Raw genomic sequence first — 22,298 nt, forward strand, 5'->3', positions numbered from 1 at the left:
GGACCAGGGAGAGGATTTGTCTCTCCAGGACCATCCCAGGCTCCTTGGACAGGCATTTTTAGCCCTTACCCCTGTCAGCCCTGAACGATGTCTTGTGCTTGAGGGTGTGAGCATCATGCTGTCATGAATGTTGCTTATTCTCCCAACCCTCTGAAGCCTTCTGTCCTGGGCTGTCATGTCCGCACTGCCATTATCCCTAAAGGGACAGCGTCAGGGACCACTGCCAAATAGTTAGCTGCACAAAGTATCTGCAGAAATCATTCATTTACAAACTCTTGTAGGTTACCAAGTTTCCACTTACCCAATTTCTGCCCTGCACTGCTGCCTCCTTCGCTCTCCCATCTCCGGGTCAAAGGGTAGCGTTGTGATCTTGTCTGTATGCTGCTAACCCAGACACACTCAGCCTCAGGTCCCCTCATCACATGTGGGTCAGAAAGGCTGTGAGATAGGTATGGTTCCTACAGGTTCAGTGCATGGGGCTTCCCTGATGGCTCTGACAGTAAAGAATATGTCTGTAATACAGGAGACCCGAGTTCAGTCCTGGGTTGGGAAGACCTCCTGGAGGAGGGCATGGCAAACTACTCCAGTATTCTTGCCTGGGGAATTCCATGGACGGAGGAGCCTGGCAGGCTACAGTCCATGCGGTCGCGAAGAGTCGGACACGACTGAGCAACTAACAGTGCATGGCACCTTCCAGGTGCTGGGCCTGCGAGCCAGTATTTGTTTTTACAACTTTTCTATGTAGAGTTGTCATTCCTTCTAGAAAACTGGTTCTCAACTGGGGGTGGTTTGCCCTCCCTCCAGGAGACAGTTGGCGATTCTGGAGACGTCTTCTGTTGAGTGCTGGAGTAGGCCATCCTGGCATCTAGTGGGCAGAGACCAGGGGTGCTGCTCAGCACCCTACAATACCCAAGACGGTCCCCACACAAAGAATTGTCAGGTCCCAAAAGTCGGTAGTACAGGGTTAAAAAAAACTCTGTATTAGAATGTAGGTCTGTAATCAAGGGGACCCTGAATCTTCAGGGCTCTGTGGGATTGCTGGAGAGGACCAGGAGTTCAGGGAACACTCACTTGGCAACATATTTCTTTCCGCAGCTGAACTCCGTCCGGGAGGCTCAATTCCAGCGACTGGAGGCAGTGAGACCTCGTGGGCCGGGGCGCGGGGCGCGAGGCCCGGTGCTCAGGATGGCCAGGCAGCCGCCGCCCTGGGCCTACACAGCCGTCCTCCTCTGCGCGCTCAGCCTCGGCGGGGCCATCGAGATTCCCATGGACCGTGAGTCTCCTGTCCGCTTGGAATCTGCTGACTGGGGGCAGAGGAGTCGGGGGGGTGGGTGAGGGACGGGGAGAGTGAGGACCCTTCAGAGAAGGCGGGGACAGCAGAAGCAGTGGCTTCTGAATTCAGAGAGGGTTTTCCTCCAGAGGATCAACCCAGGCGAGCTCATGCTTGGGAACCTGGGACCTGAAGTCGCTGGGCCATCTCTCAGGGCCGTGGCTGTGCTGAATCGCTGCCTGGAGCCTGCTGAGAGTCTGGAAGCCCAAGCGTCACTCGGGAGTCCTTCCCTCCACACCCCTCCCTCATCCCTCTGTGGTCTTGACTAACTTATCAGAGTGGAGTTTCCAGGGGCCGAGTATGGTGGACAGCTCTGATGTGCCTTTCTCATATAGCCAGGTCCTTTTGGCTGAAGTGATGAGGACAGATGGCCTGGGGAGAGTTGTAAAGGAGGTGACTTTTGCAAAAGGCTGTGACTGAGACATTAAAATAAAGAACCCCATTATAATGTCACTGTGGGAGAATCAGGCACGAATTCCTTCTGTTTTCAACTTTCCCATGGTAAAGTTGAAAAGTAAAATCCATGGCATCTGCTTCCTATAGTGGGACATTATTGGGCCATCAGAATCATAAAGTCAAGGTGAAAATGCTGGTCTGACAGCCGTGTCTCCACCAGCCATATCTGACGTTACATTTGTAAGTGGCCCGTTGACTGGCAGCCGTGATCCTCGGCCCTGTATTTAGAGGGGTGACACCTTTGCTACAATTCTGACTCTTCTACCAGGAATTCTGGGCATCCCAGAGCTATGATGTGGACACACCACCTCTGTCCCCCGTTCCTGCTTTGAGTAATAGGTGGGACCTATGTGATGCCACTGTTGACTTGGACTCTCTCCAGGCGACAGGTGTCTGGGGTGGGGTGGGAGAGTGATGCAGCCTCGGAGAAGTCCCCACTGAGCTCTCTAAAGCCAGCCTCGGGGTCCTGGAGCTAGCACAGCTTGGAGAAGAGTCGCAAGAGCCTCAGCTGCCTGCTGCCGCCCACCCGCGCCTCACCAGTAGCAGCTGCCCAGAGCAGGGGCACTTCCGGGTGGAGAAAGCCAGGAGAAACTGACTGGACCCACAGCCAGACGGACAGGGCCCCCACGGCCCTCCTGGTGGCCCCAGCCTGTGTGCGTGTGTGCGTGTATGCACGCGCACACACTGAGGGAGGGAGGCAGAGGGCAGTTGTGAAGGAGACTGTTCCCATGGAGACCGTCTGCCCTGCTGGCTCAAGGATAGTTTCTCATTAACAGTCCCAGGCAGACAGTCTAATAAGGAGCGTGCTAAGGCCACGTCCCTGGAGAGGAGGGGGCTGAGGAGGAAACTGGGTTACGCAGGAAGCAGCGAAGGCTCGTTTTGCTTCTGCCACTTCTCCTTGGTTACTCGTCTACCACTCTGGCCCCTGGGGCAGGTGGGTGAGGGCTTCCTGCAGGGTGACCCTGTAAACCGAGGGCTTTGACGTCCGTGTTAGGAATTTGGAGTCCTAAAGCTCAGGGGCCCTGGGCAGGACCCCACAACCGGTCTCTGCAGGGCACCAGCCGTGGGGCAGAGCTGCCAGCCCCGAGGAGGGCCTGGAGGGCGTCTTCCTGAGTGCTCACCGAGACCCAGGCCCCTGCTTCCTCAGGGCCCCACAGCAAACGGGGACAGACTCACGGAAAGAGCCCAGGCCCCCAGTCTGGCACCACGTGCACACCCTGCCTCTGTTAGCCAGCCCCCTTTAGCTCATCTTGGGTCTCCCTGGAATAGCAGCTGCCTCATGCCTGACAGAGAGCTCAGAGCTCTCCAGGCACATCTCCGGTGACTCTCGCAGCCCGTCCACGGAGTCGGTGTCATCCTTGGCCGACTGAGGGGCAGAGAAATGAAGCTGTTTTCTCCAGCTCCCCCAGGCAGGGCCAGGACGTGACCATGGTGTCTCTCTTAACGAGGAAGTCCTTCTGCAGAGCGGCGCCCAGTGCCCCCAACCGTGTCTGCAAGAAGCCAGTGCCCGTCGCGTGCGCACTGGGCCTCCCTGGTTGCTGCAGGCACAGTGGCCAGCCTGAGTCTGCGAAAGACGAGTGCACAAGAGTGAGGCAGACCCTTCAGGGGCCAGAGGCGTGGGGTCTGCCCCGCCCCCGGGCCCAGCAGGGCAGGCGCCTCCAGACGACCCGAGCCACTCCTTCCGTCTCACCCAGTGGAACGGGCTGGGGAGAGGCCAGGCTTTCTCCCCTCCAGCCCCAGCTTTACTGAGCTATTACTGACATGAAAAGATGTTTATTTACGGTGTAGAACTCAGAAAACAAGTTACCTTTGTGGGTGTGCGGTGGTAGCTTCTAAGATCTCCTGGACCGGCTCTTAAGTATGTAATACAGCACAATTAGTAGTTGCCATGCCGTACACCAGACCCCCAGAACTCACCCGTCTGGTAGCGGAAAGCTTTATCCCTCGACCAGCGTCTCCCTTCGGCCCCCACCCCCAGCCAGCCGCCACCCTGCTCTGCGTCTTTGATTTTGCCTTTTTTAGATTCTACATGTGAGTGAGAGCACATAGTGTCTGTCCTTGTCCATCTGACTTATCTCACTTAGCGGTGACCTCAGGGTCCATCCATGTTGTCGCAGAAGCAGGAGAGGTACCTGTGCCCCTGTGTTCACACAGCTTTGCTCACTGGAGCCAGTGGGAACACCCTCAGCTTTCTCTGTGTGTTGGGAGTGGACGGGCTCAGGCCACGGGCTTCCTGGCGCGTCCTCTGCTTGCTTCCCCTTTGGGGGCATCATCTGGGCCTCGGGGAGCTTGGGTGCAGCAGGTGTCCTAGAACAGAGCCCAGGCCGCAGCACAATCCCTCACGGAACACGTGGCCTCCTGCTCCTGCTGCTCTGCCAGCAGAGTCACATGCACCCCACCCCTCCCCCAAGCAGAACAGCATGACCTTTGGAAAAATCAAAAGGTTGCTTTTGCCCCATCCGTCAGAGTGATTTTGCCAAAAAAGTGAGTCTGCTGGCAGCTTGCCCCTCCATCTCCCTCCCCGCATCAAGGAACTTGGCAGCGGGGTAGGAGCGGTGCTCCCTCCTCTCTGTCGCGCCAGGGCGTGAGGCTGGGGTGGCCTCGACAGCGCGCACACACGGTCACTCCATCCTCCACGGAGCGGGGGTGCCAGGGGCTGTCAGAGCCAGGGAAAGGAAAGGGGTTCATGAGTGCAGGAACGCTGCAGACTGAGCGGGCGTCTATCCCGCCCCCTGAAGAGCCCATGGGAAGACTTCTCCTCCCTCTTGGAAGCAAAAGAGCAAGTTCATTCTCACTCAACGTCGCCCCCAAGCAGGTTCCGCGGGAGAGAAGGGCTGGGTGAGCACAGGACTCGGTGGTGACGGGCACTCTGTCCTTGGGCGGGCTGTCCTCGCCGTCTTCCCGCTGTGGCGGCGTGTCCTGTGGGTGACCGTGGTCCTGTGATAAAGCCCTAGGCCTCACAGTGGTGGCTGCAGGTGTCATTACCTCTTTAGGCAAGTAGTTTCTCAAGAGGCCCTCGGCCAGATGTCAGTGTGGGGCTGGGGGCAGAATCCAGAGAACCTCTGCTCCCCCACGCTCTGTCCAGAGTGTCAGGGAGAGCGAAGTGCCAGGGCCCCCGCTGGCTGGCTCACCTCTCCAGCCAAGAATGGTTATGTGAAAGGAGCTCTCGACCAGCTGTGGGAGAGCTGATTCTCCTTGCAATAATGCACTGCCCCAGACTTCCTGTGGGACCTTAACTAAGCCGACTTCCCTCTCAAGAACCAGACACTCCTGGGCAACGTCTCGGGCTGCCTCCATTGAACTGGCCTATGTGTGAAAGAGACTTGAAACCCATGTGGGCAAAGCAGACCCTGTGGCACGCTTCCCATCCCGGTTGAGGCCAGAGCCCTCAACTGGATATGAGGACCCAGAAGACATCAGATGTGTCCTGAGATGAAGTAACCAGGGGCCCGGGCTGGTAGTCAGGGAAGTGGGTCAGGGGTCAGCCCTGCCCAACACCCCTGGCTTTCCAGAGTTACCTTTCTTGGGTCCTGGCAGGAGAATCATAGATGGTTGAAGACGCTGCAGTAGAGAGCTCTCCAGAGTCTGTGTTCAGAAACCAGGATTTCTGCTGTTCCCCTCGCCTTTTCTTTCCGTTTCTATTTCTTGCCAAGGTCGCCCCAGGCACATAAAGCAGAAAAATTTCTCTTTAATCCATGATCAGGACACACACCTCCAGCCCCCTGAAAGAATCCCTTTGAACCTTTTCATGAGCTTTATTGTCAAGACTTTCACTCCCCGACAGTGTGTAGCAGGCCCCGCCTCCCCTCTTGATCTTCGCTGTCCCATGGCTCCTCTGTGTCGCTTGGTCCTGTCTTAACTCCGCCTTCTCCAGGCCGCCCCCTCACAGCCTCTAATCTCCTCTTGCACATCTCACTGATCAAGTCAGAAAGTTTTGAGGTCTTCGTGGCTCAGCCTTCCCCCAGGGAGCGCTCACTTGGAAAAGGTCAGCTCACCACACCAGCAGTGGCCTGAAATAAGAGTGGCCTACAGTATCACTGCGGATGCTGATTGCAGCCATGAAATTAAAAGACGCTTACTCCTTGGAAGGAAAGTTATGACCAGCCTAGATAGCATATTATAAAACAGAGACATTACTTTGCTGACAAAGGTCTGTCTAGTCAAGGCTATGGTTTTTCCAGTGGTCTTGTATGGATGTGAGAGTTGGACTGTGAAGAAAGCTGAGCTCCGAAGAATTGATGCTTTTGAACTGTGGTGCTGGAGAAGACTCTTGAGAGTCCCTTGGACTGCAAGGAGATCCAACCAGTCCATCCTAAAGGAGATCAATCCTGGGTGTTCATTGGAAGAACTGATGCTAAAGCTGAAGCTCCAATACTTTGGCCACCTCATGCAAAGAGTTGGCTCACTGGAAAAGACTCTGCTGCTGGGAGGGATTGGGGGCAGGAGGAGACGGGGACGACAGAGGATGAGATGGCTGGATGGCATCACCGGCTCGATGGACATGAGTTGAGTGAACTCTGGGAGTTGGTGATGGACAGGGAGGCCTGGCGTGCTGTGATTCATGGGGTCGCAAAGAGTCGGACACGACTAAACGACTGAACTGAACTGAATTGACAGTAATGTAATCGTGTAATGTATATAGTGATGTAACTGTGAGGAAAAGACATCTTAAAAGTTACAGCAACACGTGTTCTATTCTCTGCAGAGAAATTTTCACCAAACCCTTCTCCCCACGAAGAATAAACCCTCTAAAACCTTGCTGTTCACAGTTGGTCTGCAAACCACAGGCACCAGCATCCTGGCTGCTTGTCAGAAACGCAGGCACTCAGACCCACCCAGACCTACTGAGTCAGAGCCTGCGTGTTTACCAGACAACCCCCGCCCCCAGGTGACTCTCATGCTGATTAAGGTGTGAAAGTCCCACACCCCAGACAAGCCTGTGTGTGAGCACAGGCACGTGTCCGGTGAAGCCGGGGAAATCCGTGCCACCTGCCCCTTTGCCCTCCTTGTAAAAAGCACAGAAAGCAGTGGTGGGTCCTGCTTCATCTCCAGAGTTGTTCAGAAGCAGGGTTTCCATAGAACAGTGTACTTGTGCCATGAGCAAATGACAACAATTCATCCTTCCCTCGAGTTTCCCTCCTCGATGGCAGAGGAGGAGACGGTGGGAAGATGCTTTCAGGTATGAAGGAGAAGGTGCGGAGGGAGCAATGAGGTTGTGGATCTGACCGGCCCTTGGGCTTCGCCCTGCAGCAGTGGTTCAGCTCCATCCCTTGCACGGCCCTCCAGCCTCACCCTCACACCCTTGGCTAAGGAGCCTGCTTTCCTCGGGGGCATCTGGAGATAACGAGTGGCATCCTCAGACCCCAGCCTCTTTTGAGCAGCATTGCCAGTTCTGACTTGCAGATTTCCCTGGAAATCATTTGGTCGGAAGCTGGTCATTTGCTCAGCTGTGCGGTCTGGTCCCCTGGGGGAGGCGTCGCTGGGTCTGTCCCCACCCCTGCGTGGCTATCCCACAGAGCTCCGAGGCTGGGAGGAGAGAGCCACGCTGGCCTCCCCTCCCCCTGCAGGCCAGGGCCTGAGGCCGCCTGGGTGACAGTCATGCCGGTAACTGGTAACCATTGTCTTCTTCTCTCCCCTCACAATGCTAACCCATCGGAACTAACAGCAAGCATTCAGAATGAGCGTAAGTCCCCTGGGTGCCTGTCTGCACTGTGCCTCTGGGAGGTGGCGGGCAGTGAGAAGGGACGGGAGAAGGCCAGGAGGACAGTGGGGTGTTAGCGGCTTCTGGAAGGGCCGCTGCCCCCAGTGGCTGGCATGGCAGTGCCGTGGAGGGCTTCAGAGCTTGGGGCTGGGAGCTGACGCTGGCTCTTTGGCTGCAGACAAGCCCCTGGGAAGGCCTCTGGGGACTAGAGCGGCTTTCAGCCCTAGCCTCACCACAGTTTGCCAACTATTGATCCTACAGGGCTCAGAACCATTATGGCAACCAGGTTCTGGAAATCGAGCTGCTTTTGGTGCCTTTACTCATTCAATGAACATTTATCGAGAACTGTTGTATGCTAGACATTGTACTAAGCATTAGAACATAGGAACGAGTGAACCAGCAGCCTGGCCTTCAGTCTCTCACAAAGATGAGAGCGTAAAGGGGTTCTTCCTGTACTTAGTCCTTGACCCACCACGCCCTTCCTTGCAGCCCTGTTTAAGCAGCTGGGTCTCTAGAACGGGGCACTGCTCACCACTGCTGGCCTGCTTGTCTGGGTGGCTCCTGAAGCTCTTAATTTCAGCCGTTCCCCAAGAGCAGGTCCCCTGACTGCCCACTGTGTGTGCTCTTGCAGTGTCCCAGCCCCCAACCATCACCAAGCAGTCAGTGAAAGACCACATTGTGGATCCCCGTGACAACATCTTGATTGAGTGCGAAGCCAAGGGGAACCCTGCCCCCAGGTGAGTGCACAGCAGGTAAATCGAAGCTGGGTGGCGGGAACAGGACCTACCTGCAAAAAGAGCATTGAAGCCGTCCCCTTCCCCCTGAGCCTGATGGTAGTTGAAGCAGCTGAGAAGTCCATTCAGAAAATGTCCACTAGGCACCTACTAGGTAGAAGGTATAGTTTGGATAACTAGGAAATGTAGTTGATGAGGAATCTGGGGGTCAGAAAACTTAACTGGCTTCAGTTCACACCAGAAAGCCAGGACTAAATATGAAGTTTTCTGACTTTGAATATAACATTCTTCCCACTGCTTATGTTTCCAGCATCCACCCAATGCTTAGCTTACAGGAAGTTCCTCTTTGCGCTAAATTTAGTCTTCCTTTCTGAGTTCATGTCTGCTTATTTATGTGCATATCAAGATCATATGGTGGGCTTCCCTAGTAGCTCAGATGGTATAGCATCTGCCTGCAATGCAGGAGACCTGGGTTCGATCCCTGGGTCAGGAAGATTCCCCTGGAGAAGGAAATGGCAACCCACTCAGTATTCTTGCCTGGAGAACTTCATGGACAGAGGAGCCTGGTAAGCTACTTACTGCCCACGGGGTCACAAAGAGTTGGCACTATTGAGCAACTCACACACACACACAAGATCATATGAGATATCAGCAGACGTGAATTGCAAGCCTGCTCTGGCAGGCTATGCTAAATGCCATTCCTCACACTGTTCACCCACCTCACTGCCCTTCAAGAAGGACCCATGTCCTTGTGGAGAGGAAGTGAAATGGAGGCACAGGGATGTCAGCTACCCGACCCCAGGCCTCTGACACCCCAGACCAAGTGATAAGCACTGGGGATGGGAACGCCCACCCTCTTCAAAGCAGCATCCACAGGCTGGAGCTCCAGCAGCCTCATGGCGGACTTTACCCAGACGTGATAGGCCCTCGTGTAGTGTGTGTCTGTCAGCAGGAGACATGAGGTGGGCAGGGCCTCAGGGGTTGGCACCCTGCTTCTGCCTCCCTCCACGGCTGTGCCCAAGACACCTGGGCCAGAGCAGCGAGCCCAGAAGCAGGCAGGGCCTCTCTTGCCCATGAAGAAGCAGGAGTCTCCAACAGGGTATCTTGACCTCGCTTCTCAGGGTTGGTCTTTCTCCCACAGTCCTTTGCGGGGCAGTGACTGAGATCCCGAGAAGCTGCTGTTGTCCCTGCTTCTTTTAGGCTATGTCCTAGGCAGACACATGCCTGCCCCCCAGAGAAACAGAGGATGTTCTAGTCTCTTCATGCTAGGGCTCAGTTTCATGAAGGCTACTTTGTATTTTAAAACTGCTACTCTGGGGTTGGAATGTACAGCCGCCATTTTATAATCTACATCCACTGAGCAGCGCAGATAACCTAGGGCCATCTCACTTTGATTTAGAGTGGGTTATCAAATAATGACATAAGCGGAGCACGGCCGGCTCCCTGATGTGTAGGGGACGGTGGAATAGGAGTTTGGGTTTGGTTTCCTAGTTGGAGGTTGAGAATGCTTATGGGTGGGAGAAGCTGCTCACTCTGGATTTTAAAAAATCAGAATTGCTGCCCACGCTTTCAAAGAGCACAGTCCCCCACGGCCACTTGGCATCTCTCGCTTGCACCCATGACTCCCAGCCTCGGTTGGGTGGCATGGCTACTGTCAGGGGCCTCCTCAGAGACTTCCCTGGGTGGGACCCAGGACCCAGCATTTTATCAGGTGTCTGCGCAGGTCCTGCTGCTCAGCCAGGGCTGGGACCCACTGGCCCGGAGGAATGGTTACGGCCCGAGTCCCACTCTAGGGCCCTGAGGTTCTGGCCTAGAGCTGGGACCCCGGAGCCCACCTGCTACTCTTGGCTGTCCCTGACCCTAACCCCCCACCCCGCATCGTCCACAGCTTCCACTGGACGCGCAACAGCAAGTTCTTCAACATCGCCAAGGACCCCCGGGTGTCAATGAGGAGGCGGTCCGGGACGCTGGTGATCGACTTCCGCAGTGGCGGGCGGCCCGAGGAGTACGAGGGGGAATACCAGTGCTTTGCCCGCAACAAATTCGGCACGGCCCTGTCCAACCGGATTCGCCTGCAGGTGTCCAGTGAGTGCGTGGGCCAGGCCCAGGATGCCCCGCTGCTGGGTCGGTGGAGGGCAGGGCGAGGAGGGTCATTCCAGAAGGGCCGCCCGCCCTTGGCCTGGGGCATCTGCGTGCCCGGCCTCTGAGCAGGGGTGTGCCTCCCCCAACTCAAAAAGGTTCCTTGGAAAGGAAGTTTCCAAACCCCCGTGGAACAGCTTCACTGACCACTCGGGGCACGGGGCAGGGAGGGAGAAGAGCCTTGGAAGACGTCTGACGGAGGTCCTCTCCTGCCTCTCCAGGCCACCCCTTGCTCAGACACACGGACCCTGTCCCTCTCTCGGGCCTTCTTTGTTCTCCCATTTCCTCTTCTCTTTGCCCTCCTTGCTGCGCCTTCTAACCCAGTTCCTTGCCCCAGCCCGGCCGTCGCCCTCATCGAATCCGCCTTTGTCTCTCCCCAGAATCCCCGCTGTGGCCCAAGGAAAACCTCGACCCCGTCGTGGTTCAAGAGGGCGCCCCCCTGACGCTCCAGTGCAACCCCCCACCTGGGCTTCCGTCCCCAGTCGTCTTCTGGATGAGCAGCTGTAAGTCTCGAGGGCCTGGGGTTTCATTTCTCTTTTAATCTTAGGGAGTGTTAAATAGGGAGGGGTCTTCCTAAGGCTAGACGACCTTGACTTGTGAGGACAGATGTAAGGTGGCCATGTGGCTGAGAACACAGGCTTTGCAGAGAGAGGGTGCTGGGGCTCACTGTCGAGCCTGGCTGCTACTAGCTGTGTGATCTCAAGCAACTTGTTTAACAGTTCTGGGCCGCAGTTTCCTCTTTTAAAAAACTAGGGCTGATAAATGTATTTCTCTAATAGAATTATTGTGCGGATTCAATGACAATATACGCAAAGTGCTTGTAACAGGGCCAGACATACAGTAAGTGTTCAGTAACGTTTGTGATGATGAATAAAAGCAAGAGAAAAAGAAATGGGTCAGAGGACAAACTGGCTTTCAGTCGGCCAGTTGAAGGCAGGTTGAAACCAAGCCTCTTTCAATCTCTGGTTCATCTGGATCTGCTCTGGTTCAGCCTTCTCGTAGGACAGAAGAGGGGTTTGGGAATGAAACTTTAGATAAAGGAGTGGTGGGGAGGCAGGGTGTTTGGAGCAGGGAGGACAGAGTAGCTCATTCAGAGCTCGCCCTGACTCAGTTTTGGACAGAGTTTCTTCCTGTGTTCCCCATCGGAATAAAGGGAGGGGCATCATGAAGACTGCCATCTCCCTGAGCGTCTCCCTGGCTTCCCCCCCGCCCCCCGTCCTGAATGGATGGCTCTGTGCTCAGTGCCTGCCCCCCTTGCCTTCTCACAGTGTGGATGTGTGGGGAAGGCAGCTGGCCACGGGCTGCAGGGTTGGTCTGTGAGCCCCTCTCCACCTCACACCACACCGGGGTGTGTTCACGCTGCTTCCTGAGCATATCTCATGACCCTGCTCTTCCATCCTCTCCACCGCCTCCCTAGCGTGAGCCACCATCAGCTTTTCCTTGGGTTACAATAATCATCCATACCTGGCCTCCCTGGTCTCTCTAAAAATGATCCTTTCGTTCATATGCCCTCCCCACCCTCACTCCCCGGTTCAGGCTCTGGGTTCTTACCTTTAGCACACACTGTTCCTGCTGCTTAGAAACCTCTTAGCTCCTTCCTCTTCTGCCTGGTAAATGTCACGGGACCTTCAGGCCTCAGCTCAAAGCCCAGGATGGACTGGGTCCTCCTTCTCTCAGCTTATCCCCTTCTGTCACAACATGGTAAAATTAATTAATTAAATAGAACTACTTTTCAAGAGAAAGAAAAAGAAATGGTGACTTGAGAAGCAATCATCAGGGATAAAGAGGAGATACCTGTAAGTTGTCAGCCTTATAGTTTTACAAACCTCACAGCCTAGAAACCCCATCATTTGTGTTTACAGATACAGTGCTTGTAAAAAAAATGTGGACAGTGTGGTCAGAATTCTCAGCCACTCCTATGATGTTATTAATCCTAAAAAAAATCACACATTTTCATATTTTAATATGTCTAAAATTGGAAAGTGTCCTAAAGTTGATGATATGCATCGTTGATTGGTGTATATCTTACAGCTGGTGGTGCTTTTTTCTTTCTTGGGGATGAGTGGAGGTTTAAAAAACAAAACAGGTGAACGTGCCTCCTGGTTTGGGGAACATCTGAAGGATTGTGTTTCCTCCCTCTGGCCTCGGAGCCAGTCAGATCTTTAGTGGCATGAATAGGAAATAGAAAGGTGTGGTCACAGAGCATGAACATAGTGGGCAGACGGGTCTGAATTGAAATCCCACTCCCCTTCACTGCTTTTGCAACCCGGATCTTGTTAAATCCTCTGCTTTCTTATCTCTAAAATGGGAATAATCCTTGCCTCAGGGTTGACAGTATTCAATCAAATACTGTGGAGCTCCTAGCCCCGAGCTGGCCCTCCGTAGGTGTTCAGTCACCAGAACTATGATGGTTTTTATTACTGTTATCATTACTGCTAACCTCCCGCTGTACCCCTGCTTCCTTATAGCTATGGAGCCCATCACCCAAGACAAACGTGTCTCCCAGGGCCATAATGGAGACCTGTATTTCTCTAATGTGATGCTGCAGGACATGCAGACAGACTACAGCTGCAATGCCCGCTTCCACTTCACTCACACCATCCAGCAGAAGAACCCATTCAACCTCAAAGTCCTGACCAGTAAGTGTGTGGGCCCCTGCCCGGGGCTGGGGGCCAGGGGCTGGGACCAGCAGCCCACTGAGCCCAAACAGCCCTGGGCACCTGGATCTGGGAAGTGCCTTGTCCACACAGCTGACCTAGAAATGCTTCCAGCTCACTGTGCCTAAGTGACTCTAACTGCTCTTTAGCCATATCTCTTGATTCTGGAGCCTTGAGTTAAATTCAGTCCTGCTCCAAATCAGTGCTTCTCAAACTTTGGTGGAGTCAGAATCACCTGGCAAGCCTGGCACCCTCACCTCCACCCAGTCCCTCGCCTGCCCGAGAGTCCTGGGCCTCTCTGGTCTGCGTTAGTTCTCCAGGTGTCCTGGGGACACACCAGACCTTGAGAAGCACTGCTGTAAGTGGTCATTCAGCATGTCTCTCATGCAGTCAGCTTGATTATTTCTTGTCATTGTTTGGTTATTTTTATTTCTAAAATAAAGCAATAGCATGGAATATCTAAATTAGTGATACAGCAAAATGAATTGTGTTTGATTCTGTAATATTAATAGGTATATGATGGACCATATGGAATCGCTGTGTTTGCAAGTTGCAGGTTTATCTTTTAGTTTTATTTGTTTTCATTTTTGTTCCCTGATTGTTTGGCTGGTACCAGAATCAATCAGCATTTCCTGACCCATTTTAGCATTGATGACCCTTCACCAGGAGAGAGAGAAGCTCTCAGTCTAGAGAGTCACTTTTTGCCAGGGACCAGCCAGCCTGGAGCTTTGACTACAAAGCCCTCAGCCTGCTCAGGACACTGGAAGTGGCTGTGTTGGCTTATACTGTGGTTTTGTCACTGACCTTCGGTATAAAAACCCCCAAAGATGTTCGTCTGTCTCAGGCAATTGCGAATGTTGCTTTCAGTACCGTGGACAGAGGCAGTTGTGGAGGCAGAGGGCCCCATGTGAGGCTGGCCGTTTCCACAGGTTAAAGGAAACGGGCTGAGCCCTGGCTTCCCAGAGCGGACCCGTGGGTGATTAGTGCTGCCTCCTGGGTGGACGCAGGAGGCAGAGGAAAGGCAGGGGTGAGCTCGCCCCTCTCTCAGGACACGTGGGCCCTTCTCGCCTCACTGGCCCCTGCTTGATGGGAACCGTGGTGCTGTGGGGTCAGCCTGGCTCACCTTCCAGCCGTCCCACGGGTGGAGATGGGCCCCCAAAGCACTTCCCTCCTGTGCGCCTTCTGTTGTGGGTTTTTCTCTTTTTCTTTCTCTTCACATTCTTCCCTTTTTCCCTCCTTCTCTGTTTCTCCTCCCCTTTCTTCTTTTTCCTGCTCGTCTCTCTCTCAACCCCATTTCCTCCTCCCCTCATCTCCCACTCTGACCTCTGTGGCTCCCCACACCCTGCTTAGAGCTACCCGTACTCTGATAGCCAACAGGACGGCCAGCAACCAGGGACGAGCCTCGCTTGTTCCCAGCAGGATTCCCCAGCTTCAGTTCACTTGCTGCCTCTTCCCTGGTGTTTTTTTTATTCTGGATCCAGGCCCAGAGAGGACCCCTGAGAAGAAAGTTGGGTTGTCTGAGGTGTCGCCTCGGTGAAGAAGGGACTGCCTGCCAGCTGGCTGAGCTGAGGAGGACAGTCTGGTCTGCCCAGGGGCCTCTGGAGCCAGGACAAGGCAGGCAGCCTCGGGCAGTGGTGGAGGGGCAGGATGTCAAGGCAGCACCTCCCTCGACCTCCTTCATTTCCTCACCGGGGTCCCTCTCTCCCAACCCAGGCTCGGAGCCTGCCTGCTGTGCGGGGACTGCAGAGTCAGGTGGCCACTGCAGTCCCGGTCAGAGGTTCTCACTGGTATGTGGGGTAGAGGCAGGGAGACAGAGGTGGTGAAGAGCCTTCCTGTGTAGAATTAAGCGCTTGAAGATTTCAGCAACCTTTAGGAGTTGGACCTTCCAGAAACATCCTTTTCTCGACCAGAGCTAGGTAAGGGATAGTTGTTTCTGCTGCATTTCTGGGTCCCCTTCTCCACCAAAACTCTCACCTCTAGTTGCTGAGAAATGCGCTGGGCGTTGGGGATAGAACCCTGTCAACTTCCTGGAGTTCTCCCAGGGGCAGCTTTGGCTGGGAGCAAGTTCTGGGCATCCGTGCCAGTTCAGAACTGGGCTCAGTTGCTTAAAATAACTCAGCTGTGCTCTCTCTGCTTTCCTGCCTGGAAAGGACACAAGCGTTTTCTTGTACCTTCAGAACCAGGTCTGGGAGTGGGAGACAAATCAGACAAGTTGGGACAGCTTCAAAGACTGTTCTCACCAGGGGTTTCTTTCACAGTCTGCCCACTGAGGAAGAAATAAATCTCATCACAGCCAATTTTTTATTACCTGCTTTAAAGGAAGGAGAGAAAGGATCTGATACAGAACACTGGGCAATATAAAATTATTTTAAAATCTTGCCTTGGGGGGTAGTCAAAGACAGTGAAGTGGGAATAACAAAGAGATGCCTGTCCCACTTTGGTACCGGGTGCCTCCCGGGGACAGGAGGCAGCCGTGGGGAAGGAGCAGGGCTATGCTTGAGTCAGGCCGGAGAACTAACCCTGCTTCCTCTGACATCTGTTGTCTAAGTGACCTTCTTCGAGGCATCAGGAAGTCTCCCTGAGTTTCTTAGATGTGCTTCAGAGTCCACAAAGTGTGAGGTCAGTTCTGAGCGTGGGCCCTTCTCTCACAGCTGGTGGCACAGGAACGTGGGGCTCCCCTCTCTCCGAGGCCCAGCCGCCGCTCCTCCCGCCCCATGCTGCCCTGTCTCTTCATGCCAGTGAGGGTCAGGTTCCACCTTTACCTCCAGATAAACCCAAGCCACCTTCGCACACACAGGTGAGGTCTTTTACAACCAACACACCCCTTTTTAAAGGATGGTTCTGAATAATGAAACTCCTTCTAGTGGACATTAAGCAACTCTGGGATGCAGAGCAATGCCGGTGCTCCTACCAGCCTTGAGTTATAACAGGATTTGATCCGTCTTCCAAGATGCAAATGCTCTGGCAGCCTTTCCTCCCTCAGGCTGCTGGGCTGGGTCCAGGCTTCTCGGGGCGTCTGCTTGGCTTCCAGTCGGCTCTACTATCCCTACCCTCTGTTGGTGCTGTCAAAACGTGAACCAGTAGCTGGAAGGGGACACTGGTAGGAGAATGAAAAGCTCCTTAAGGATGTTGGCATGATTAGATGCCCCACTCCAAAATGTCTTTTTCACTGAGGACTAAATGCCCAAAGGTTTTCATTGCCTAACATCAGAGCCCACTGGTCTTGTTCCACAAGGAATGGTTTTGTCCTAAGCTAGTCTAGAGAGCTTTGAACCTCTATCTTGTTAGCAGGCCTTTCCCTGTTCTAAGTGTAGAACTCACAGCTCACACACTCTCTCCTGTCCCAGGCTCCCTTCCTGAGCCTAAAGTCTGAAGCTCAGCCTAGCTGTCCCCCTCTCCCTGAACCACTCCTCATCTCCTCAGAAGGAGGCGTTTCTGCCAAAGACTCAGTTTGGAGACCATCTGGGCAGGCTGGGGGGTTCTTGTTGCTGGGCAGCACACGATTGCTGGGCACCACCAAGGGCCCTCTTGTCCCATTCCGTTGATGATCTGTCTCTATCTTCTCCCCTCATTTACCTCCCACTCCTTGCAAGTTGGTTTCTGCTCAGGTGGGGCTTTGCTCTTGCCCCAGGGCTCACTAACACTCCTTTCTCTTTAGCGACCCCAGAAGCTGGCCTGACCCAGAGTCCTGGGAACAGACGATTTTGGTGGAAAAGAGTTGTTCAAATTGCTACAGGATACCACTAATTCATATCTCATTTGTTTGAAATTATAGTACGACCAAGCAATTAAAGGTCATGCCTAATTTCTTTATTAAAAAAGAAACTTATTATTGCCTTCTTTTGCAGGATTTAACCTTTTCTTCCCTTTGGGGAGCTGTTTTGTGTTGCTTGTTCTTCACCAAGCATATTTCCTTTCCAATACGCTGTGTGTTTCCTTTGCAAACGACCACTGGTGCTCCCTGGTTGTTTTGTGGCTTTGCATTTCTGTTGTTCTCTCCCGTTTATGCCTCCTTGACCTCTCCGTGGTCCCTGTTTGCTCACCCTCTTTTGTTTATTGCAGACCACCCCTATAATGACTCGTCCTTAAGAAACCACCCTGACATGTACAGTGGTGAGTCGCCGTGGTAACCTTGGGAATAACCTTGCCTGTCCTAACCCCAGTTTGCCTAACTCGACTGATACCATGTCATTAACTCGTGCCGGGTGCCAAGTCTTACAGTTGGCCAGGTCAGAGTACCAAGGTGACTCCTCCAGAACTGGGAGGAAGGTGGAGGTGCTTATGTGATGGTGTGGTCTCCTCAGAGATCCCAGACTCCAGTAGTGAATTCTGGACAAGTTTGACCTACCTGGTCAAACCAGGGTAGGACTTCAAAACAGCTTCTCAGAGGTTCAGTAGAAACTTAGGAATCAGTGGTGGGTGGACAGAGAATATCTGAAAATAAAGGAGTTCCCACAGTCAGGAGGAGACAGGAAGTCTCGTTTCTATCAGTGGCTTAAGGAGCACAGAAAACTTTGTAGTGTTTGTTTAGCCAGGTTTAAGAGTCTGGATGTGAATTTCCTGCATCGTGCTCTAGCCTTAGTCACTGGGGATACATTTCACAGGTCCTATCTCTCTTTAAAATTCACCTGGGAAATAGGAAGAAGAGTCCTGCTCTGAGTTTTCTTTCAAGGTAAGTATAAATGAAGTTGGACCATCCATTGCAGTCTATCACCTGATTCTCTTCCCTGCTCTGGAAGTGCACTCAGATCCAATCCCACCCCCTCCACCACATATTTGCAAGTCATGGAACAATTTCCATGAGGCATATTTCTAACTCATCACACAACTGGTTGCTCAAGCTGATTAGTAGAGTAATTGGCTATTTCCACACCTGAGCTACCCCCCAGGCATGGCTGAAGGATGTCTCGTTTTCCTTGAGCAGCCAGAGGAATCGTCATTTGCTGGCTCTGGAGACGCAGCTGCTTCCAGCATCAGTTATGACTCAGAGCTAAGGCTGCAGGTCCCCAGGGGGGTCACTGTGGGCTCAGAAAGATAGGAAGTGTCTGTGTGGTGATGTGCTAATATACACAATGATTGGTGTCTGGAGTGGGGGAAGGGAGGGGGCGTGGGAGCCAGGGAGACAGGCAAAGGCTTTAACTTGGCAGCGAGCAGCCAGAGCCACGCTGAGATCCTGCCAAAGAGATTTACTGCCCGAGAATGCAGGGGACCTTTGTTGGATTCTGGGCATTGCCTTCAAAATAATGGGGCCAACCACCATTATGTCAAGAGCCTCAGAGCACTGGTGTGAAATGTGCCTTTTTCTAAATTAGATTCTGGATAATCTGTCATGGAAGTAGTCTTTAGGTTGGAGTCTGTGGAAGCCAGTAAGTCTCGTAGAGGCCATCTGGTCCAAGCTCCTTGCTTTATGTAAGATAAACCATCGAGGCAGACGTGTAGAGTTGTTCTATCAATGATAAGTTTGAGTGATTCTAGCCATTTAATGAACTAGTGTGTGACCGGTGGTGAATAGTATTATGAGTAAGCAGGAGTTATAAGAATCATCCAAGGCTGGGAAACTAAACAAAGCTCACGGGAGCTCACAGGAAGATTAGCCTCATCGCCTCAATCCGAGGTAGATGGGGCTGACCAAGTATGACCCGGGCTAGAAGGGGTATAAAGTCAAAGTGAGGCGTGTGCTGAACCAAGGACAACTAGCTCAGATGCTTCTAGAAGAAAACAGACGGTGAAAAGGAAGGAGAGAAGATACTTCCCTGTCCTGGACAGAGGGGCACAGTGTGATGAATAATGCCCCGTGCCCCTCTGGGCTTAGCTTTGAAATATGCCCCTCTTGTAACAACAGGGCCAGCCCATAATCACACTTTTCCTAGAGTGGTTTGGTATGCTGTGAATGTATGCCAGGTGTCCCCTGACATGCTGAGTAGCAGGGGGAAGCTGGTCTGAGATGGTAACTTGCCACTTAGAATTCATCCAGGCAAGGAGACAGGCAGAGCGTGCCCTCTGAGGCAGTGTGCCTGGAATTAAACTCAGGCTCCAAGACATGTCATCAAGTGACCTTGGGCAAGTCATTTAGTCTGTTGGAACTTTAGTCTCCTTATCTGCAGAATGGGTATATTACCTGCTCCCAAAGATTGTTGTGAAGATTAAATGGGATCATGTGCATATGTCCCTAGTGAGATGTGAAAAACATTCATGACTAGTAAATGCTACCATTGTTGGTATTAAAGAGGATGGTTTAGTGTTGACTGGATCAAGCACGGTTGTTCTTTGCTTCTGAAATTAAGAGGGATGTGGAGGAATCGAAGAGAAGCTTAGGGGAGAGAGACAGGCACAATCACAGGAAGAAAGTACTATGGAGGGAGAAATTGTCGGGCAGACTAGAAAAACGAAAGCTTTTCCGATTCTCAGCTGTGCTGAGAGCAGAGTAAGAACAGAGCTCCAGCTGCTGCATGAGGGGCTGGGGGTAGATTTATGGAAGAGACTAGACAAAGAGTTTTGCTCCTCTTCTGGGATTGCTTGGTCAGCCGTTTCTAGAGCCAGAGAGGTGGTAAGATGCCAGGAATCCAGCCCTGTGAGTTCTCAGTTCCAAGAACTGGCAGCAGCGAAGGTAGGATCCAGCCACCCCTAAAAGCTGTGTGTGGCAAAGGTTTTCAGACACATCTGATTCATTGAAAACTCTTCTGCTAAACTTGACAGAGGCAGGCAACTCAGGTTTCCGTTAGTCTTGCCGTGTCCTCTTGCAGGAGGCAAGTTTGTACTGAGGCAGTTTCATTGTCTCTGTTAAAGCCAAGGTGGTTAAGGCAGAGGCATCTCCTGATGTGCCCCAGCTGACTAGATTCCCTGGAAACCCATGAGCCCACTCTTGCACCACAGCAAGAGCAGCAGAGGATGGACTGCCCATGACCTCGAGGTCAGATGAGCCCATGTGGGAAGCTGTGAGTCTTCAGAGATGTGAGCATTAGCAGCTGGATTCTGAGTTTGTTCAGATATCAGGTCTGACTCCAGCCTTGATGATTTATGAGAATAAGAGAAGCATCATCACGCTGGAGAGGCTGGATCCCCACCCCTGAGATGGATCCTGTGAAACACCCTGTCATCTTCTAACACACACAGCTCAGAGAGTAATCACCTTTGTCTCTAGCACTCTTCCTGGGTCTATGTCTCCCAGGAAAGAAATGAGCTACCCTTTCTTGGGAGCACTGGCTCCCAAAGGTACCAGCTGGATTATCCGTCATAAAATTTCCTGTAAATCCCTTTCATGTAAGATGATGTTTCTTTATAACTGCCCCTTTGAGTCCAGCCTTTTCATCCCTTAATGATCCCATGTGATACCCTGACTGCTCTTTAAGCTTTCCATGGCCTTAACAATCCAGTTGCGTTGTCTTTGGAGCCTCTTAATTTCCAGCCCAGCTTCTGTTTTTCCAGTTTGGGAGAGAAGGATCTCCCCAATTTTATTGAATAGCCATTGAGGAGAGGATTCCCAGCTGAGATGGCAAAAAATATTTCCTCAAAAATATTTGAGGAAAACATCGTGAAATAGTTTCACCAGAGAAGCTCATTAAAACAAAAATATTGTTTCCTTTATCTCTTTTGCCCTTGAATTTTGGTATTCTTTGGTTTGAGTAAAAACGATCTTCCCAAAACTGACTGTCAGTAATAGGAACAAGTAGGGTATCAATCTTTAAAGAGAGGGGCAATATAGAATAGATGCTGCAACTCAAGCTTTGGCACCAATGGTCCAGAATCCAAACATAACTGGCTTGTGACTTTGCCAAGTCTGCTGACTCTGCTGAGCCTCTGTTGCGTCTCTGGAAAATGAGAGGCACACCCCAGGTTTTTCTGTGATTTTTGAGCGTGGCGTTGGTGGTAGAGGCGGAGCCGAGCCCAGTGCTTGGCCCCCAGTGTGCATCCAAGTGGCAGCCCTGACTGTGACCTCTGCCTTTAAGATACTGTTCCCTGTATTTGTGAGCTTCGGCCTGGTTCCCAGTGGCTTCTCCTCTGGGACGACTCTGGCTGCTAGCCCGCTTCCTGTAAGTGAGGGATGCTGCAGCCTTTTTATAGGCCCAGCTGCAGTGTGTCCAGGCACCACAGGGGACCTCTGTGCTCACCTCGCCCTTTCCCGTACTTAATGCTTTGCTGGTCATGTGTGCTCACAGGGCTGCATGCTAAGGTGTGAATTAAATGTCCACAGGGACACACAGTGGTTTCCGCAGGTTTGGGTCCCACGTGGAAGGAATGTGCTGACTGAACTTCCATGTAACCCCCCGGTTCCCAGCCCTCAACAGATGCACCAAACTGGCACCAGAGCCTCCTGCCTTCAGATCTCCTCCTCCCGGCGCCCCTGACCTTGTGTGTCTGACCGTTTGGGCCACTCCAGGTTGATGGGTGGGAGGAAGCTGCTGCTTGGCATCAGGCTTCTTTGGTACTGAGAGCTGGATGCGATTAGAGTTACAGATGGTAACCAATTAACCACATAATGGATTAACCCCTTCAGTAGCTGCTGTTGTATGTGTGTGCTGGTGGGACAGATGAGGACATCTACACACAGAGGTGGCACGGGGTAAACTGTTGCCTTCTTTTTCTTCTTTGCTCCTCTTGAATTTATTCATTCCACAAACATTTACCGAACACTTGCTACATACCATGTATTGTGCCAGCAGACAAATTACCTCCACGTATGTTTCATCACTCCTTCCCCTTGATAAAAGGATAAAATACCTGCCAGTTCTATGACATACCCTCCCCTGATGGCTGATAGAGAGAAGCTGGGTGCCCGTAGGACAGGAGCCCCGCTGCGCCAGCCAGACCCCAGCTAGCCCTTGAGCCCAGCAGGGGCACTGAGTCAGGATCCCCACCACCCTGTCCTCATTCCACCAGCACCCAGTAACTGTACCTGCCCCGCCTGGAAGCATGCCCGCTCTCACTCCAGGCACCCAGTAACAGTACCTGCCCCACCTGGAAGCATGCCGGCTCTCACTCCAGGCACCCAGTAACAGTACCTGCCCCGCCTGGAAGCATGCTGGCTCTCACTTCAGGCACCCAGTAACAGTACCTGTCCCGCCTGGAAGCATGCTGGCTCTCACTCCAGGCACCCAGTAACAGTACCTCCCCCCCCAGAAGCATGCTGGCTCTCGCTCCAGGCACCCAGTAACAGTACCTGCCCCACCTGAAAGCATGCCCTGCTCTCACTCCAGGCACCCAGTAACAGTACCTGCCCCCCCCCCGGAAGCATGCGGGCTCTCACTCCAGGCACCCAGTAACAGTACCCGGAAGCATGCTGG

General features: G+C 52.9%; 1 protein-coding gene across 2 annotated transcripts in view; it reads left to right on the top strand.

Annotated features, from left to right (window-relative positions):
• NFASC (neurofascin) overlaps window positions 1-22,298 on the top strand; it is a 211,221-nt gene that overhangs the window by 136,291 nt on the left and 52,632 nt on the right. For both annotated transcript variants that reach the window (XM_055420055.2, XM_088845132.1), the window contains 7 exons: window positions 1,096-1,273; window positions 7,452-7,469; window positions 8,119-8,224; window positions 10,110-10,306; window positions 10,741-10,863; window positions 12,829-12,999; window positions 17,080-17,130. In XM_055420055.2, coding sequence (XP_055276030.2) covers window positions 1,096-1,273; window positions 7,452-7,469; window positions 8,119-8,224; window positions 10,110-10,306; window positions 10,741-10,863; window positions 12,829-12,999; window positions 17,080-17,130 — 844 coding nt within the window. The remainder of the gene's footprint in view (window positions 1-1,095; window positions 1,274-7,451; window positions 7,470-8,118; window positions 8,225-10,109; window positions 10,307-10,740; window positions 10,864-12,828; window positions 13,000-17,079; window positions 17,131-22,298) is intronic.

Source organism: Moschus berezovskii, chromosome 17 (assembly GCF_049115385.1).
Source record: "Moschus berezovskii isolate FMDL1 chromosome 17, NW_MosBer_1.0, whole genome shotgun sequence".
NCBI classification, from domain to species: Eukaryota; Metazoa; Chordata; class Mammalia; order Artiodactyla; family Moschidae; genus Moschus; species Moschus berezovskii.